The following is an 18,790-nucleotide window of genomic DNA, read 5'->3' on the forward strand; positions in this document are numbered from 1 at the left end:
ATATTGTTCTCTCAAGGGACATGCATTTTCAAAGTGTTTCAAGTACAAACACAAGATGAGATATATCAACAAGCTTTAACGAAGAGCAGATCGTTTAGCCAATAAGCTTAAACTCACGTAGAAAAAGCTAAGGTATGTAAGATCTTATCCTCTTCGAAAATACTGGTTTCCAAAGAAAGATATAGACCATTAGAGAGGAAAAACTGGTCTAAACATACGGAAAAGCAGAGCTCCATTGATTCCGTACAAAAGGGTCATGGTGGAAAAATCGTTATTCACCACAGCACAACCTGATTGTGTTGTTTTTTTTTGCATCTTGTCTCATGTGCCTGTTCAAAAGAGAGAACAATTTCACACCTCAGGCTTTAAAATTAAAATAAAAAATATTTTTTTCTTTTGTTTTTACTTTTTAGCTTTGAGTTGTTTGGCTATGGAATTTCTTCATATCACTATTGGTATTGGAAGTGACTAATTTGCCACAAGGAGAGGGTTATTATCGACAATTATGTTCTTTATCGGGTTGTGAGTTGGACATATACGAACCTGTTTAAAGGTTTCAAATCCCTACATTACTTTTTCCGTCTCTGATACTCTTTATATCTTAAGACTGCTTGTTGAAGTTTAATTGTGAACTCCTCTCACAAAACCATACCATGGAAACTCCAAGCACCATGTCTTTATATGGTAAAGATACCAACATGATTTTTAAGCCATCAATCACCAAGGAAAAAGAAAATTATCTCGCGTCTCCATCCTTGAAAAGAAAAATAAGGAATGTGAGGAAGCCAAGGGAAGTTCCTTCTAACTTTATAAATTCTCTGATGTTCTTGATGAGTTGAGAGAGACAAGAAAGGAGATTCGAGAAATAAAGGCTTGTGTGTCAAGATCTTTGGAAATTCAGAAGGCCCTGGTTCGACATCTTCATCCAAGACGGTTTGTTGGTATTGACTCCTTCCTCCACGAACCCTATGTTCCAATAGGTGTTGACGACAAGGAGTTCGGGAACGATACATAAGTTCTCAAAGATACTAATGTCTAGAAAGTCTTCTTATGAGAATTTTTCTCTTATGTTTTAGGAAGAATAACTAGAGTTTGGAATAGCCATTAATGTGAGTACACATAGTTATGTTCATTGTTTTGTTTTTTTTTTGTTTTTCATATTTATTTCTTTAAATTCTAAAAATTAGTTTGGAAGATGATTTTTGCAGTATTAATCTTTATGGTTTTGTTGCAATATGTTATGGGATATATGTGTCTGCGTCCGTGAACTATCATTTTCCCATATGATGTCAAAAGTTATCTTCTTTATATGTCGTTTTGCATGTGTTGATAAAAGAAGGAATGAACTTTTGACAAACAAAAGTTAAGTCTATTATGTCAATTATTGATGAAAGATAGGCTAAAATTTTCTGTTCGCAAGGATTATGTCTATTGTATGTCATTGTGCAAATAGTGACGGAAAATAGAATGAATCATTGTATATGTCGCATAATTGATCATTCCTTGATCCATATTTCATGTTTATACTGCAATGCTCCATAAGTTTTTCTTGTGATGAGCATAAGACGATCGAGTTAATCATTCTTATGGTGAACTTAGTCGTGGCTCCATAAGTTCTCTTATGTCGAGCATTTCCAATTAGATTAATCATAGGTTCGTTTGTGGTTATTTTGGTTGAGTATTCTGATTAAATGAATCATGGGTTCTCTTGTGGTTAATTTAATTGATTTTTTTGGATATAGAAAATCATTTCTTTATGGTTTTTGGTGTACAGTAAAAGCCTTCTTTTCTTTCGAAATTAAGGTCGCTCTTGTTGTTCTCTTGGGAATGACATCAAATGAGGGAGAGTTCTTTTGAACTCGTGCTTAACTTCCATATCTTTGTGGGGAGTAAGGTTGTGGAATATTTGAGAAGTTATCATGTATCTTTATAAACTACGTGATGAATGCATTTAGATTAGGCTTTATGATTGCATCTAAACAAGTTGGTATGTACTTTTCTTTAGTCCTGAAGTGTCTCCATAAATATTTTCATTAGGATCCTGTTTTCGTACCTTTGCCAATTTTATTGACAAAAAGGGGGAGAATTAATGTGTAGTTCACACTACAAATACATATGATTTACGTGCTTTACGGGTCATTATGTAAGGGGAGTGGTTTTCATGTTGAGGCGAAGTATTGACTAATGGGGGGTGATACATATCACCATAGTATTATTGTCGAAGTTGTGATATGAAAACATTGATGTGGTGTAATAATACTATGACATTGTATAACAATGATCGAGAGCTTTTGTTTTCACATTGTTATGGCTACGGACTTCAGCAACTATGATGCTGAAATTACAACCTTTGGAATCATGGGAGTACTTGGAAAAGACGAAGTTTTCGAGTAACGTTAAAGCACCAAGGAGATCAATCATGTGGAAGAGAAGCTACAAAGTTTTATTTATTTTGTAATCCATATGTATTGATATTTTTGTCACTAAAATTGACAAAGGGGGAGAATGTTAAAGCATCGCTCGGTCGAACTCGCATGTGTTTCTATATCAAGGATGTTTGTCAATATTAGTGATCAAAACTATATGTCTTGATTTATAGTATACTTATTACTAAGTCTTGGTCTAGGATAGTTAGGAATAGATGAGCTTCAGACTCCATGGTGATTATATTGCAAAGACGAACAACTATTCAACGAACCGGTAGAACTTAATCCGACCAAAAGGTATGTGGAGACTTGAAATCATATTGTCACTCAAAAGTATATCTACTCTATCTCGTACTCTTGAGAAAACAGTCGTATAAGTATGATAGTTTTCATACATACACATTTGCTATTTCGAGCTGAGTTTACTCGCCTATCTTTTTATCAAAATACGTGTTGGTTAGATTTTACTTTAACCATTTTCATCTTTACCCGTGAATAACTTCATGATGATGTTTCAATCTTGAAAATAGCTTTGATGACGATAGTCGATTCTTTATGTCTAACAACTGTTATAACATTATAGAAGAATGTTTCAATGATTGAAATGTAGAGTTGAGAATACGTAACCACCTATGGATGTAAGCATTTAGTGTGTTCGCACATTTTTGTATAAATACATGTGCCAGAAACAAAGTGTGTGCATATGTGTATGCGGTATTAGTTAAGGAGACAGGTTGGATATGCGTACCCGTACGCATACTGACGAAAGTTTAAGTCCGTAAAATTCTCCTGGGTTTGAAGTTTACAACTCAAAAACCATTCACCTTAGGTACGTGTACCCGTACGCGTACTGGCGGAACTTTTTTACCCGAAAAAGTCTACTGAGTTTGGAAAGTAAAACCAACTCAAAATCCGATAGATAAGGTACACATACCCGTACGCGTAAATGAATACACTTCATTTGTGTGTGTGACAAGCTATGTTTCGATCTAACAGTTGAAAGATATTAACTTGGATAAATCAGGTTTTTCATTTAACTGTGATTATTGAATGCTTTGTTACCAAGGTAACTTAGATTGCAAACCCTGATTTGAAAACTATATAAGGATACGTCTAGCAACTGTGCAAAACTAATCCCCACACCTCCTGTGTGCTACTAGTTAGTTTGCTAAAGTCGATTATCCTTTAATCGTAGGTTTCTTCTCGAGACCCTGTCAATTAACGACTAAAATATTTCATTGTGATTGTGAATCCAGACCAAACTACTTCTCTTGTAGTTGAGCGTTCTGATCTTGCCATTTTCTATCGTACGAGTTCAATTGAAATAATTGACTTGAGATTCTATCTTCGATAGGGCAAGATAAAAAGAAATCACAAACATCTTCGTCTCATCATTTTTTATTCCGCAATATCTAGTTTCGGTACCATACGATTTAGATTATCGTGAGGTGATTGATAATACTAGGTTGTTCTCCGGGAATATAAGTCCGGTTTATCAATTGGTTCTTTTTCACCTTGATTTTTATCAAAAGACAGAACAAAACTTTTAGGTTTATCTGTAGGAGACATATTTATCTATCCCTGTAAACTTTTCTGTGTGATACAAATTTGTTTATTAAAGTCTTCGACTTTGGGTCGTAGCAACTCTTGGTTGTGGGTGAGATCAGCTAAGGTAATCAAGTGCGTAGTATCCTTCCGGGATCAGAGATGTAAGGAGCACGATTATACCTTGAATCAGTGTGAGATTGATTAGGGTTCAACTAAAGTTCATGCCGAAGTTAGTTTGTAGTAGGCTAGTGTCTGTACCGACTTAATACAGTGTGGTGTTCAATTTGTACTAGGTCCCGGGGTCTTTCTGCATTTGCGGTTTCCTCGTTAAAAAAACTCATGGTGTCTCTGTTGTTTCTATTCTGCATTATATTTTTTTATATAATTGAAATATCACAGGATGTGCGTCGTATCGATCAATGGTGAAATCCAACCTTTGGTTGTTGATTGGAAATTGATTGATCCTTGGACATTGGTCTTTGGTACCATCCAAGTTTATCTCTCGTGTATTTAATCGAGACTCGCAGATTGCTTGAATAAGATTTAAATCAAAAGATAGAGATATAAGAACTCTTTGATATACTTTTCTATTGATTGAGTCTAATTGTCTAGTTGGTTCTCTAAAAAGTATATTGGAGTTAGTCCATACAAATTTCTAATCAAAATATTGGGTGAGGTTGTTAGGCCCCCGCATTTTCAAGCCTATTTATAGATGTCCCGGACTAGGACATAGATTGTGTAGTTGAGCATTAGACTTCACGGCGTTCATCATTTGAAGACGAAGAACTAATAAGGGGAGCTTGTGGAACTTCATCAACAAAAGGTATGTGGCGACTGAAACTCATCTATCACTTGGAAAGTCTATTTATACTTTATCTCCTATATTGAGACATAAGTCGTATTACGATATAGTTTTCTATTATACACATTTGAGATTTCGAGTTGAGTTTAACTCACTTACATATTTCTCGGAATATGTGTTGGAAAGCTTTCGCTTCTACCAGGTTCATCTTATATTCTTGACGCAAGTTAAAAGATGATCATGTGAAAATTTCCGAGTAAACATCTTACATGGTTTTTGTGATACAATCATTTGGTGTAGACTTGGAATGTTTTGTTATGATTATTTCAATAACTTGAAAATCGCTTTGATGTTAATAGTGTGTGAAAACGACTATTGTCATCCTCTAAGAAAGTTTCAATGATTGAAATATAAAGAGTTTAGAATATTTAACCATTATTGGATTTGACATGTCATGCACTCTTGCACATTTGTAATACATGTCCGAGAACTATAGTATGCGTACCCGTACGCGTACCTGTTAGTTTGTGAATTCCGGGAACCTAAGTATGCGTACCCGTGCGCGTACTGGCGAGAGGTTCATGTCCGAGAATTTCTGTTGGGATTGGAAATACGCATACCCGTTTGCGTACTGCCGGAAACCAATCTTGGTCCGGGTATTTCAAGTACGCATACCCGTTTGCATACTTGAAGGTTAAAGTTCTAAAATCGGTTGTGTACATGAACTTAAACATTTATATAATAAGGAATATAATCTTTGCAAACCGTGGCTATAATGTTCATGAATTGATTCGAGTGAAAAGATAGCAATTGAAAAGATTGTGTTCTTAATGCCGTGGCTATAGTGCAAACCGTGGCTATAATGCCTATTACCAATCAACTTCGGATTAGATTGTGTTCTTGTATACTTTTATGAAAAGATAGCAATTGAACAACTCTTTAACTAGTTTCATTTGAGTCATTTGAACTAGTTATGGTTAAGATGAATAAGGTTGATATGAGAGTGATTGTATGGTTAACCTCGGTTAACTATTATTGAGCCAACATAGTGTACACGTTTAGGTACGGTTACATAAACCTTAATGGGGGTACATTTCATTTGTGTGTAACAAGATAAAAAGTAATCACAAACACCTTCGTCTCATCATTTGTGATTCCACAATATCTAGTTTCGTCATGATACGATTTAAATTATTTTGAGGTGATTTATTATACTTGGATGTTCTTCGGGAATATAAGTCCGGTTTATCAATTGGTTCATGTTCACCTTGATTTATCAAAAGACTGAACAAACCTCATAGGTATTTTTATAACAGACAGATTTGTCTATTCCAATAGACGTTTCTGTGTGAGACAAAATTTTTTATCAAGTCTTCGACTTTGGGTAGTAGCAATTCTTAGTTGTGGGTGAGATTTGCTAAGGGAATCAAGTGCGTAGTATCATGCTGGGATCAGAGATGTAAGGAGCGCAACTGTACCTTGAATCAATGTGAGATTGATTAGGGTTCAACCACAGTCTAATCCGAAGTTGATTGGTAATAGGCTAGTGTCTATATCGGCTTAATAAAGTGTGATGTTCAAAGTTGGACTAGGTCCCGGATTTTTCAGCTTTTGCAGTTTTTCTCGTTAACAAATTCTGGTGTCTGTGTTATTTCTTTTCCGCATTATATTTTGTTATATATTTGAAATATCACAACTTATGCGTTGAATCGATCAAATGGGAAATCCAACCTTTGGTTGTTGATTGAAATTGATTGATACTTGAGTATTGGTATTTGGTACCGTTCAAGTTACTTCTCTTGTATTCAATCGGGCTCGCAGATTTCTATTTTTTGGTTGCAGATAGATAGGGATATAAACTCTTGGATATACTATTTTCTAGATTGAGTCTGACTGTCTAGTTGATTCTATAGAAAGTATATTGGAGTAAGTCCTCTCAGATTGACAAACGAATTGTTGGGTGTGGTTATTAGACCCCCGCATTTTCAGGTAGGATGTTCATTATTCTTTTGAGACATTCTTCCTTAGTCAGATAGAGTAATCTTATCTGAGACAAAGAATTACTTCTGGTAAAAAGTATTAACCATTTATTCCCAACCTGTGATGCTCTCTGGTACGATGTTGTTGTACCATGTATATGCTCGACCAGTTAGAGAATTTGAGAACTCTTTCATACGGATGACATGGTTGTGTTCATGTTCTCCTAATACTTCCAGGAATCAAGAAACATGTTATCGGGCATTCCCCGTTCCATTCTAAAGTGTGAACGTTGAATAAGTATAACCCTTTGGAAGAGGAATCCTCTGTATAGCAGCAGGGTATGGAGGTTGGTAACGATGGAAATAAGATGTCTTGTTCATTCCACGATTCTCCAAGAGGTGTTTCATATCTTCACGAGTGATGAAATTCGATGGCTCATTCGCTGGAGTGTTGTCTACTTGAACTTCGTTATCATCTGGGACATGGATTGGAGAGGTTTCAGGGTAAGCGTCCGTGGATATTTCTTTGGCTTTCCCTTTTCCTTTCTCCGACTGACGCTTAGGTGTAGTCTGTACAGGTGACAACTTGTTCGTGAGGTTCTTGAGATGAGCACATAGCTCTTTATATGTTGTTTCCATGTCTATTTGATTCTTGGCGAGGATTTCCTAAATCTTTATGAGATCGGTTATGGTAAGTGGATCTTTTCTGATTTCTTCAAGAGACCTTCCGGAGAGAGGATTGTTTTCGATGTTGGTTTGAGGAGGGGTAGTATCAGTAGTGTCGCTGTTGGGAACGAGAACTGGAGTACCAACGTTGTTGCTAGTGCTAGCACTGTTTGGGTTAGGATTGGTAACTGAACCTGACCTAAGATCAACCATTTTGTGAAAATTTGAGATTGAAACCGAGAGATTAATCTCCCACTGTGGTCGCCAATCTGTTAATGGGGAAAAATGATTTACTAGTTTTTTTGGGAAAGTGGAGAGACGATCGTGCAGAAGAGACTCCTCAACCGAGAAAACTGCTTAACCTCAAACATGTGCGTTGCACGAGAGTGCTTTGAATTCGAGAGATCAATCTATAGGACTCCGGCCTAAACCAAGAAATGGTCGTTCTAGAATCAATTCGGTCACAAAGAGGGAAGATGGTTGATCTGTAGGAGGGAAGCTCAGAAGTTTGTGAGATCAATGATGATCAAAAGTTGTGAATGTGTTGTGGGTTTCTGCAAATGAACTGCTGGGTTCGAATAAGTTTTGGTTGATTGATTGAATTCTTGAGAATGATTGCTCGGATTAGAATTCTTCTGTTAGACGAACGTTGTCTATCTTGTCCAATCATCGATTCAGAGACTTATTTATATTTCCAGAATAGTAAACACATTGATCTCTAGTAAGTATGAAGGTTGCTTGATTGAAAGAGTGGGAAAGTGGAAAATCGTGGTTAGACCAGTTCTATCGTGCAGAGACTTGGTTTACCGTCTACCCACTACTTTGATAACACCCTCAAATACTTGCACGACTTACTCACATTTCAAATTGTGGATGGACACACGTGTCATAGGTCGCCAAACCAAAACCCTAATTAATATCCCCCCATGTGACATGATTTATGTCTCATGATTTTTGGATTCTGCAAGGCAGACGTGCATTTAATTAGTCAATTATTGACTAATTATACGATGAGTCTAAGTATTGTCCATTCGAGCATGGTTGTCGAATGCTCTATGATTCGTGGATTGAACATGTATGTTGGGACGTACATTTCTTGAATAAATGTTGATAATTGGATCAACATGATGAATATTGATAGTCTGAGCGAATGTTGCTCGTTTGATGAATTACTGAATATTGATAGTTTAATCAATATTCCTCGTCTGAGAAAATATTGCTCGTATGATGAATTATTGAATATTGATAGTTGAATCAATATTTCTCGTCTGAGCAAATATTGCTCGTATGATGAATTGTTGAATATTGATAGTTGAATCAATATTGCTCGTCTGAGCAAATATTGCTCAGCTGATAGATTATTGGTAGCATGACCAAATAAAATATTAATTAAAATATTGGTAGCTAGACCAAATATTATTTAATTAATTATAACGTTGATTGCTGGATCAACATAAAATTATTAGCGCTTGAATTTGCTCAGAATTATGATTTGTTCAAAAACCCTAATTTTGATCGATTGTTGATCAAATGATGACTTACTGAAAATAAGTCACTGAGCGAAGGAGGGACCGCCTACATGGGATGATGGGTCAACCATGTAACGCCCAGGTGCTCGAGTGAGCATGCACCAAAGTCCTTTGTTGATCAGTTGGTGAGAGGATGATTAACTACCGGTCTAATCATTTATTGAAATAGTGCTCCTCTGACCGTTAGGTAATAAAACCTAATTATGACAATCGGGTAACTATAATACGCATACCCGTTTGCATACTAACTTCAACTGAGTTCGGTCGTGAACGACAGTTGCGTACTCGTTTGCATACTGGGGAACACATACCAATTCCGGCAACTTAAGTATGAGTACAATATGCATACTTGAGTGGGTTAAGTTCTAAAAGCGGTAAAGTATGCTTACATACTCATGAAAAAATAAATTTATATAATAAGGAATTCAATCTTTGCAAACCATGGCTATAATGTTCATGAATAATTCGAGTGAACCAAACCCGATTTTGCTTCAATTGTGTCTTGTATACTTCTATAAGAATATAAACAATTGAACAACTCTATGAGTAACATAACTAGTTTCATTTGAGTCATCTGAACTAGATGTGTTAAGATGAACAAGGTTTATATGAAAGTGTTCGTATGGCTAACTTCGGTTAAATATTGTTGAGCCAACTAAGTGTACATGTTTTGGTACAGTTACCTATATATAAATAAAGGTATATTTCATTTGCGTGTAACAAGCTAAGACCATCTAACGGTGGAGAGATATTGCTTTGGTTTAAAAAAAAACTTAACTTGAATCTTAAATCAGGTTTTCATCTAACGGTGGATACTGACTGCTTTGTTTCTAAGCTATCAAACCCTGATTGAAGACTATATAATGGAGAACACTAGAAACTGGGAAACCTAATCCCCACACATCATGTGTGATACTAGTTGGGATTATAGTCTATTCTCCTTTAATCTAGGTTTTTCTTAAAACCATTATAGGTTAACGACTTGAAGACTTCATTGGGATTATGAATCCAGATCCAACTATTTTATTTGTAGTTGTGTGTTCTGATTTTACTGTTCTATCCTATTGAGTACTATATTTTCTAAGATTTTCTCGAGATTTATCTTCGATAGGTAAGATATAAAAATTAGTTACATACATCTTCGTCTCATTGTCTGTGATTCCAAAATAGCTTGTTCTACTTCCATATAGTTAAGTTATTATGAGGTGATTCATATTTCTAGGTTGTTCTTCGGGAATATAAGTTTGGTATATCAGTTGGTTCATGTGCACCTTGATTTATCAAAAGATGAAACAAAACCTTGTAGGTACTTCTGTGGGAGACATAATTATCTATCTAAATAGACTTTTCTATGTGGGACGGGTTTGTTTATTAAGTCTTTGACTTTAGGTCGTATCAAATCTTAGTTGCAAGTGAGATTAGCTAAGGGAATCAAGTGCGTAGAATCCGGCGTGGTTCTGGAGACGTAAGGAACGCGACTGTACCTTAATCAATGTGAGATTGGTTAGGGATCAACTACATTTCGGTATGATGTTAACTTGTAGTATGCTAGTGTCTGTAGCGGCTTAATATATTGTGGTGTTCAAACATAGACTAGGTCCCGGGGTTTTTCTGCATTTGCAGTTTCCTCGTTAACAAAATTTATGGTGTTATTTCTTTGCATTATATTCTTTATATAATTAAAATATCACAGGTTGTGCGTAAGTTCAACCAATTTGTGAATCCGACCTTTGGTTTGTTCATTGAATTAATTGACTCTTGGATTTGGTTTTTGATACTGTCCAAGTTATTTCTTATATTAATCAGTCTCACGGATTTATATCACCTTGATTTGTTGATTACATTAATAAACAAAGATATAACTCTTGGATATACTTTTCCTTGATTGAGTCTGACTGTCTAGTTGATTCTCTTGGAAGTATATTGGAGTTAGTCCATACAAATTTCGAAATATTGGGTGTGGTTGTTAGACCCCCATTTTTTGAGTACCTTTAAACATACATGATTAACATGAACAAACCTTAACCTTATTTTTTTGGGATTAATACTAATCCAGTTTAAAGGAATACAAATCATGTTGTTGTTAAACCAACATAGAGACTAACATGAATATGATAAGGATGAGAGGTTGAAACTTCCAACCTCATAGAAGAATATCAAGAAGAAATCCATAGATTCAACTTGTAGATACTTCGTAAATATAAATGGAAAAATCGATCAATTACCTTTTATACATAAGTTTGAATATGATAAGGATGAGAGGTTGAAACTTCCAACCCGATAGAGAAATATCAAGAAGAAATCCATAGATTCAACTTGTAGATACTTCGTTAATATAAATGGACAATTCAATCAATTACCTTTTATATAGATAAGTTTGAATGTGATAAGGGTCAGAGGTTGAAACTTCCAGACCCGACGCTAGTTAGAAAATTAGATAGATCTTAGCCGATGCGTGGCATATCAAACCCTCCAGTTGTGTAAGCATAACCATTAAGAAAATAAGAGAGGAGGTTAGCCCAAAACCCAAGACAAAAGCAATATTGATAATAGAGGTACCAAATTACTTTGGGTGTACCAAAATACATATAGGACAAAATAACATTTTCCTTTGGGTTGGTACAAAATACTATGAGAGCCCAAAGGGGAAATGAGTTCCTAATGGGTATCAAAATCGACATGTCGAAAACGTTTGACAGGGTTGAGTGGAATTTTTTGTTGAATGTCATGAGGAAGTTTGGTTTTAGTGAACAATGGTGTCAGCTTGTTCACCAATGTATCAAAACTGTTTCTTCTTCGGTCCTGGTAAATGGTGTATCGGGGAATCAGTTTACCCCTTATAGAGGCTTAAGGAAGAGAGATACTTTATCTCCCTACCTTTTAATATGTATGGAAGTGTTATCTCGTGTTATAGATAAGGCCGAAGAGTCTAACCTTATCCATGGGATAAAAGTTGGGAACAATGCACCACCCATTTCCCACCTGTTATTTGCTGACGACTTGTTAGTTTTCTCGTCATCCTATAATTCAGAAGGTGAGAACATCCTAAATTTTTTTTACCGATTTTAGTAATGCTTCAGGTCAGCTGATAAATTTTGACAAGTTGGGAATTTTCTTTAGTACAAACTCCCACCAGAACACTATTGACAGTCTTAGAAACATTTTGGGAGTTAGTAGGATAGGTTTGAATGACAAGTACCTAGGCACATAACTTTTTACACATACTTCTATGGTGAATGCTTTTCGAGATGTTGTTGTTAGGGTCGAAAACATAATTCAAAACTGGAATATGAATTTGTCGCCTGCTGCCAAGTCTACTTTAATTCATACTTGTACAACTTCTATTCCTATGTACCAAATGAATTGCTTTAGAATTCCTATTGTGGTTACTAACAAAATTAACAGGATCCAATGTGATTTCTTTTGGGGGGAAGATATTTCAATATCCAGAGGAGTATACCTAAAGCTTGGAGTGACGTTTGTGTACTAAAGGAATTGGGGGGGGGGGGGGTCTCTTGAATCTGCAGAGTTTCAACAATGCTATGTTAGCAAAAATTACTTGGAGACGTTTGCATGATCCAGATACTTTGTTGGCTCAAGTAATGAAACACAAGTACTACCAGGAACATAGCCTTTTAAACAGTGAAAAGATGTGTCCTGACTCAGCTTCATGGGGTTGGAAGAACATCAATAAAGAAATTCCAAGAATCAGAAATAACTCTTTGGAGGGTTGAAAATGGGAATAACATCAGAATTTGGGAGGACTTGTGGTGTCCAGAGATACTGGGTAATTTACAATCACTAAACCAACAAAGCAAGAATATCATATTCGTTGCTGAGCTAATTGAATGTACGGGTGAAAGTTTGAAATGGAATACAAATATGTTGAAAGTTTGGTTTTAGAGAGGGGTGGTGGAAAGAGTTAGAACAGTTAATATCAACAAGGCAAGTGCATAGAAATTGGTATGGAACCTAGAAGCCAATGGCAATTTCACTACCAAGTCTTTATATAAACAGATCGTGACTAGTGGGCAACAAGAACAACAACAATATGGTGGTTTTTGGAAAAATATTTGACGGCTCAACACAATGCCAAGGGTTAAAACATTTCTTTGGAAATGTATCCACGATATCCTCCCGCTCAATGAGAGGATGGCGAGAATCCTACCATCCATAAACAAGTCTTGTCCTCTGTGTGGACAACAGGAAGAAATTCTAGCTCATATCTTTCTAAAATGTGAATTCACTTTGAGTGTTTTTAATAGCATTGGTTTTAACATTGAGTTTGTTTTGAATAATCAGGTGCATATCCTTGGATGGATTAGGAATGGTTTACTAGAAACGACATCAAGGAAAGAGAGATACTCAACTGGCCAGAAACAATGGCTACCATTCTATGGGCAATTTGGAAAGCTAGATGTGATCTAGTGTTTAGAAAAATTAAATCAAATGTTGAAAGCACAAAGTACACTATAACATCTTTAGTTAAGGATAACTTTAGAAGTAAGCTTTTACCAAATAGGAAGGAAGAGATAAACATTGCCACGTGTGATTGTATGTTAAACCCTCCTTTTATGTCTATGAAAATTAACGTAGCTGTTGTATGGGATCTTGGTAATAAAAATTCTGCAATTGCTCTGACCTGTTCTGATCATACAGGTGCTTACTCCGTGGCAAGGTGCATTAATACATCAGGAGCCAGTCGAGAAGAATTAGAGGAAAAAGCGGTTTCTTTGACGATCAAGTGGACACGCAATTTGCATCTCCAAATGGTACAAATTGAGAGTGGCAACATGAAAGTCCTTTAAGCTACTAGGAAAATGGTGAACAACATAAAAAAAAAGCTCTACAAGGTTGCAGGATGGAAACATTCTAAATTTTCATGTTTGTATGAAAGGGATACGAACCCTTAACTTAATTCCAACTTCTGAAAACTCCATATCCAGAAGTGTGGCGGCAGTAGGTCTAGCAGAATGTTTAACGAACACATGATTCGATAATTCCTTTTTGTGTTATTTGAATTACCTACCTGATGATGGTTATGGAAACAGACACCAACACATCTAATCTTCGGGGTTTCCCCGTTTTCTTATTTAAAAAAAAAGGTTTACACAATCCATCAATTTGGTACTCACGTTTAGGGGTGTACATACCCTACCCATACCCGCCAACCCTACCCTACCCGCCAGTTTTTTAACCGTATTCTACCCTATCCACTATTTGGCGGGTAAAAATTTTCTTAACCGCCAGTAAACGGGTAGGGTGGCGGGTATAGGTCATATCCTACCCACCCTACCTAGGGGTGCACATACCCTACTCATACCCGCCAACCCTACCCTACACGCCAGTTTTTTAACCGTATCCTACCCTATCCATTATTTGACGGGTAGTATGGCGGGTAAAGATTTTCTTAACCGCCAATAAACCGATAGGGTGGCGGGTATCGGCCATATCCTATCCACCCTACCCGTTGTGCAGCCCTACTCACGTTAGCAGCCTTGGATAAAAGGACCCCTAGTTGATGAAAATAGAACTGATAACAATAAATTCCCGTCCCAAAAAGAAAACTGAAAGAGAGAAGTGTTTGAAACCTCTGTTGAGAGCGAGACGGGACGAGACGCGACCCATAAAATCAAATCTTCCTTCTGATTAACGGTTTAGGTATGTATGATACGAATCCTGCATATGATATTTGTTAAGACCTTAAGTTTTAGTTCCTTTTACCATTCCTACCGAATTATTGTTCTAAATTTTAGTTTTAGGGTTTCAATTTTTTGTTCAAAACGATCTTTGGTTTGAGATGTACTTTTATTTATCCTCTTATTGCATGATTTCCATCTCATTGTTTTTATAAATCTTTGACCCATCACTGATTGATGTCAATCGGTGAGTTGTGCTGTAAAGATACTTTGGGTCAATTTTGTTTCCTTCTTTGTATCCATGTCGGAGAAGGTATCAACATGATGAGCTAATAGATAAAAGTAAACTGATATATGTATTAATTTACTTATCTTGATCTGTTAGTTATTATGTGCTTCTTTTAGTTTTTGTGGTTTAAATCCATACTGGTTACCGCACCTAATAACTTTATATGTATGTTTAGTGCTGTAATCTTTTATTAAGTCAATCACCGTCTTAATTTACAAACATAAGCACTTCAGTTAGAACACAAGACTTCTAGGTCAGTCAATCATATATATTGTTTCCTACTCTATCTATAACCTATCTTCATGTGTCGCTGATAAATTCCCTCCTGCAAGGCCACTGTTTCTAATACTAGCACACAGAGTTTCTTTATATATCTTGGTACATAATGATTCTGATAGCATTTCTTAGAAGTAATTAGTCTTATTCTCTTGTCATTTCCTCGCGATCAGATAAATGTCCCTGTGTTCGACTTATATAAATTTAGAAGTTCGTCTGGTGTCCTTGTTGTTGTGTAGTCATTTTTTTTTGAACTGCCATTCTAGCATCCATGTTTGATAAGTATGATAGAAGATAATGTCTTTTTGGAAATTTAATCTTTTCCAACGAAATAAGTTTTGTTTCCTTTCTATTACACACAGATTTAGTTTTACATCTCCTTTCAATGGACCACATGCATTGTTATCATAATCACTTTCTGCACCTCCTACTGAGACGATTTAAAGCAGTTGACCTCTCCGACAACCCAGAGCTTATTAAAGAGGAGAAGCGCCGGTATGATCAGGCACAACTTGCTTGCCGGTTGAAGATTATAGATAAACAAAGATTGTTGGGTGTTCAGTCTAGCAAAGCAATTAGTTCTTACAAAAAGACTGGGAAGGGATTTATGTTTAAAGAAAGAAAATCTGCTCCTTTGGAGCTGAAGATGGAAGAAGAGCACGCAGTAATAAGGTTAACTGCTGTTACGGTCCTTCCGAAGGTAGGAAGCCAAGTTGGAGAAACCTTTGTTGGTACCCTTGAAGCCCATGTTAACGGGTTCCTATACAAAACCTCCAGCTTCCATATGCATTATTTTTTTGACGATATTAAAAAATCTTTCTTCCGACTTGGGGACAACAGGATGCCGCCTCTCTTACACTTTCACTTGCATAAGCCCATCATGATGGGGTCAGGAAAGACAACAGATATCGAATTCCATTTGGCGCAATGCCCTCTGGGACAGATGAGGTCTGATCATGATTCAGATAAGATTGAGAAAGAGAAGCAAATCAGGGATGGGGGCCTTAATGAAGATTTAAAGAACTTTGTTGGCAAAGTTAATGCTCTATGGAAATACCCGTGTAATCCACCTTTTCCGTTTGAAGAGATAAAGAAGGAGTACGAATTTTATGGGGTTCTTTCCTCGAAGCCATCAGCATTTGCCCTGACGATCTTTAACCTAATTGTGTTTGTAGAAACACCTTTCGTTATGGTGCCACTAAGGAAAATTGAGATTGTTAATCTGGCGCTGCTTAGACCTCAAGAAATTGATATGACAGTCATATTTCGGGAATTTAAGGAGGACGGTGTGCTTGAAATCAATTCAATTCCCTTAAGGTCGCTTGATTGCATAAAACGTCGCCTTAACCTTTCTCGAGTGAAGTACTATGTGAATGCTAAAAAATTAGACTGGAAGGCCATAGTGGAAGGCATAGCAGATTTCCCAAAAAAGTTCATAGATGATGGTGGATGGGATTACTTTAAACTCGAGGATCGTGATACTTTGGCCTACTACATGGAACCAACAGATTGCCCCGAGAAGTTCATGAAGAATGGTGGAAGGGATTACTTTAAAGGCGAACATTCTGATATTTCTGCCTACTGCAGGAAAATAGCGTTTGCCCCAGAGTAAGAATGAAGAAGCAATGGGTCGGATAGTTAAGAAATGGTAGTATAGCAGGAGAAAGGTTGATTTCAGACAAAATAGTCTGGTGTTTTTTTTGAATGTGCATGCAGGTATTACCTATAAAGCCAATGTTGCTGTAATGAAGATATTTTCGCAATCTGCAGTTTGTCAATTTCTTATGTTTGTCAATTTCTTATCTCACGAAGAAATTTGTGTCAGTAGACAGACACTGGAGCTTCTTCATTAGCGTTTCTATAACAGGTGAATGTTATTCTTATTTTTGCTTCGGTGACTTCCTTAGCTGGCTGGAGTTTCTTCATAAGCATTTACTACTTGTTTTTGTTTCAGTGACTGTTAATTCTTTTATGATTTTTGACAAAGAAGTATAGAGTCTTTTTTGAATATATACCTACAGTTTGTCAATATCATATTCTTACTGGAAGAAACTTATGTTAGTAGAATAGATGCGAGTGAGTCATCTGTTACTAGTTTATTACTAAGCAGATGCAGTGAATGTGTCATCTTATTTTCATTTTCTTGAAAAGTGGATGTATAGTTGTTTCGAAGAATAATTATCTTCTTGCCAGCAAAGAACAAAAAATTGGATAAAATTGGATAAAATTGGATCACGATCCCACATGAATACTGAGCACCAGCTATGAAGCCAACTATTCAAGCAATAACCTCTACTGTTGCACATGGGGGTAAACTTGGTCTGTATTGGTCCAGTTTTTGCCTCATCCCTTATGATTCGTAAAAACTTCCACCAACCCAATATTATATGGGTTATAAACTAGGACGACTGTAACTGCTGCCACTGTGAGAGGGCTGACTGAAAAAAATCTGAAAATGGGGTTTGTCTACGATTATTTTCTCCTCTTTTCAGAAAATTGATATTTCGTCTTGTTTTAGAAATAGTGATATTTTCACTTCGTTTTAGAAAAAGTGATTTTCTCTGAAACCGAGCGAAAATACCATTTTTCTGAAACATGGAGAAAGTATCACTTTTTCTAAAACGGAATATAAAAGTATCACTTTTTCTAAAACGGAAAATTAGTCGATCCATAAACCAACATATTATTGCATGATGTGTTATGCATCATTTGTGGTGGTTTCCATAACGAAGATGCATTCAATTTTCGAGAAATGTGTCTGAATTAAAAATATCACTTTTTTGAAACAGAGGGAGTACATTGTTTCATTAGTTACAACGGAAAAATTAGTTGATGCATAAACCAAAATACGGCTACATAAAGTATTATGTATCCTTATAGTGGTCTCCATAATGGATATACGTTTAATTTCCTAAAATTGTGTGCCTAAAATGATAAATAGCTCCCGATTCTTCGTAAAAACTCTAATTTGATATTGTTGTTTGCACTCATTGAGTAGCTTTATGTATACCTTTCCAACGAGATAAAATTCGTAAAATTCCAAGGCACAGATTTAAGTATGTTATATTAAAGTTTATCTTCCAATTATACCCCTAAAAATAGTATATAAGTAATTTGACTAAAAGGGAGGGATAATTGTGTCAAGTGAAAAAGACTAACCATAGACACCAAATCCACGTTAATTTATCACTTAAATGATACAAAAAAGGGACCGTACTATTACAACCTTTGCCACGGTGGAAGGGGGCCGACCGAAGAACTTGACGGAACGACACCATTACGTGATTGCACGGATTCAGATTTGTTCAGAATTTTTTTTATCATAATTCTAATTTGTAAAACAAAATTGTATTAAGTCGATAATGTAAAAAACAAAATCTGCCAAAAATCTATCGTCGGGAGACTGGTTCCATCGCCGCGACATGCCGGAAAAAGGCACCAGAAAATAACTCAGATGCCGGACAAAGTCAAACCGGTCACTGGACAATCAAGTCAACCCGGTCAAAGTTAAACCAAGTCGAGATGAATCAACTCAGTGACATCATCGGGTGAGTCAGGGAATTGAGTCAGCTAACTGAGTCATCTGGGTGGAGAGAATTGCCAGGCGAACTGCCAATTTGCAAAGGCCAAAGTCTG

The 18,790-nt window shown here is 36.2% G+C and overlaps 1 protein-coding gene across 1 annotated transcript; it reads left to right on the top strand.

Moving 5' to 3' along the window:
• Positions 1–14,484: 14,484 nt before the first annotated feature.
• On the top strand, positions 14,485–17,256 carry LOC113322158 (FACT complex subunit SPT16-like). Its single transcript, XM_026570195.1, has 2 exons — positions 14,485–14,611; positions 15,517–17,256. The coding sequence occupies exon 2, from the start codon at positions 15,540–15,542 to the stop codon at positions 16,764–16,766; it is 1,227 nt and encodes a 408-aa protein (XP_026425980.1). The 5' UTR covers positions 14,485–14,611; positions 15,517–15,539; the 3' UTR covers positions 16,767–17,256.
• Positions 17,257–18,790: the final 1,534 nt, after the last annotated feature.

This window comes from Papaver somniferum, chromosome 11 (genome assembly GCF_003573695.1).
Source record: "Papaver somniferum cultivar HN1 chromosome 11, ASM357369v1, whole genome shotgun sequence".
Taxonomy (NCBI): Eukaryota; Viridiplantae; Streptophyta; class Magnoliopsida; order Ranunculales; family Papaveraceae; genus Papaver; species Papaver somniferum.

Excerpts from the sequence above, each read along its gene's own strand:
- LOC113322158 (XM_026570195.1), top strand. The coding sequence starts at position 15,540 with ATGGACCACATGCATTGTTATCATAATCACTTTCTGCACCTCCTACTG.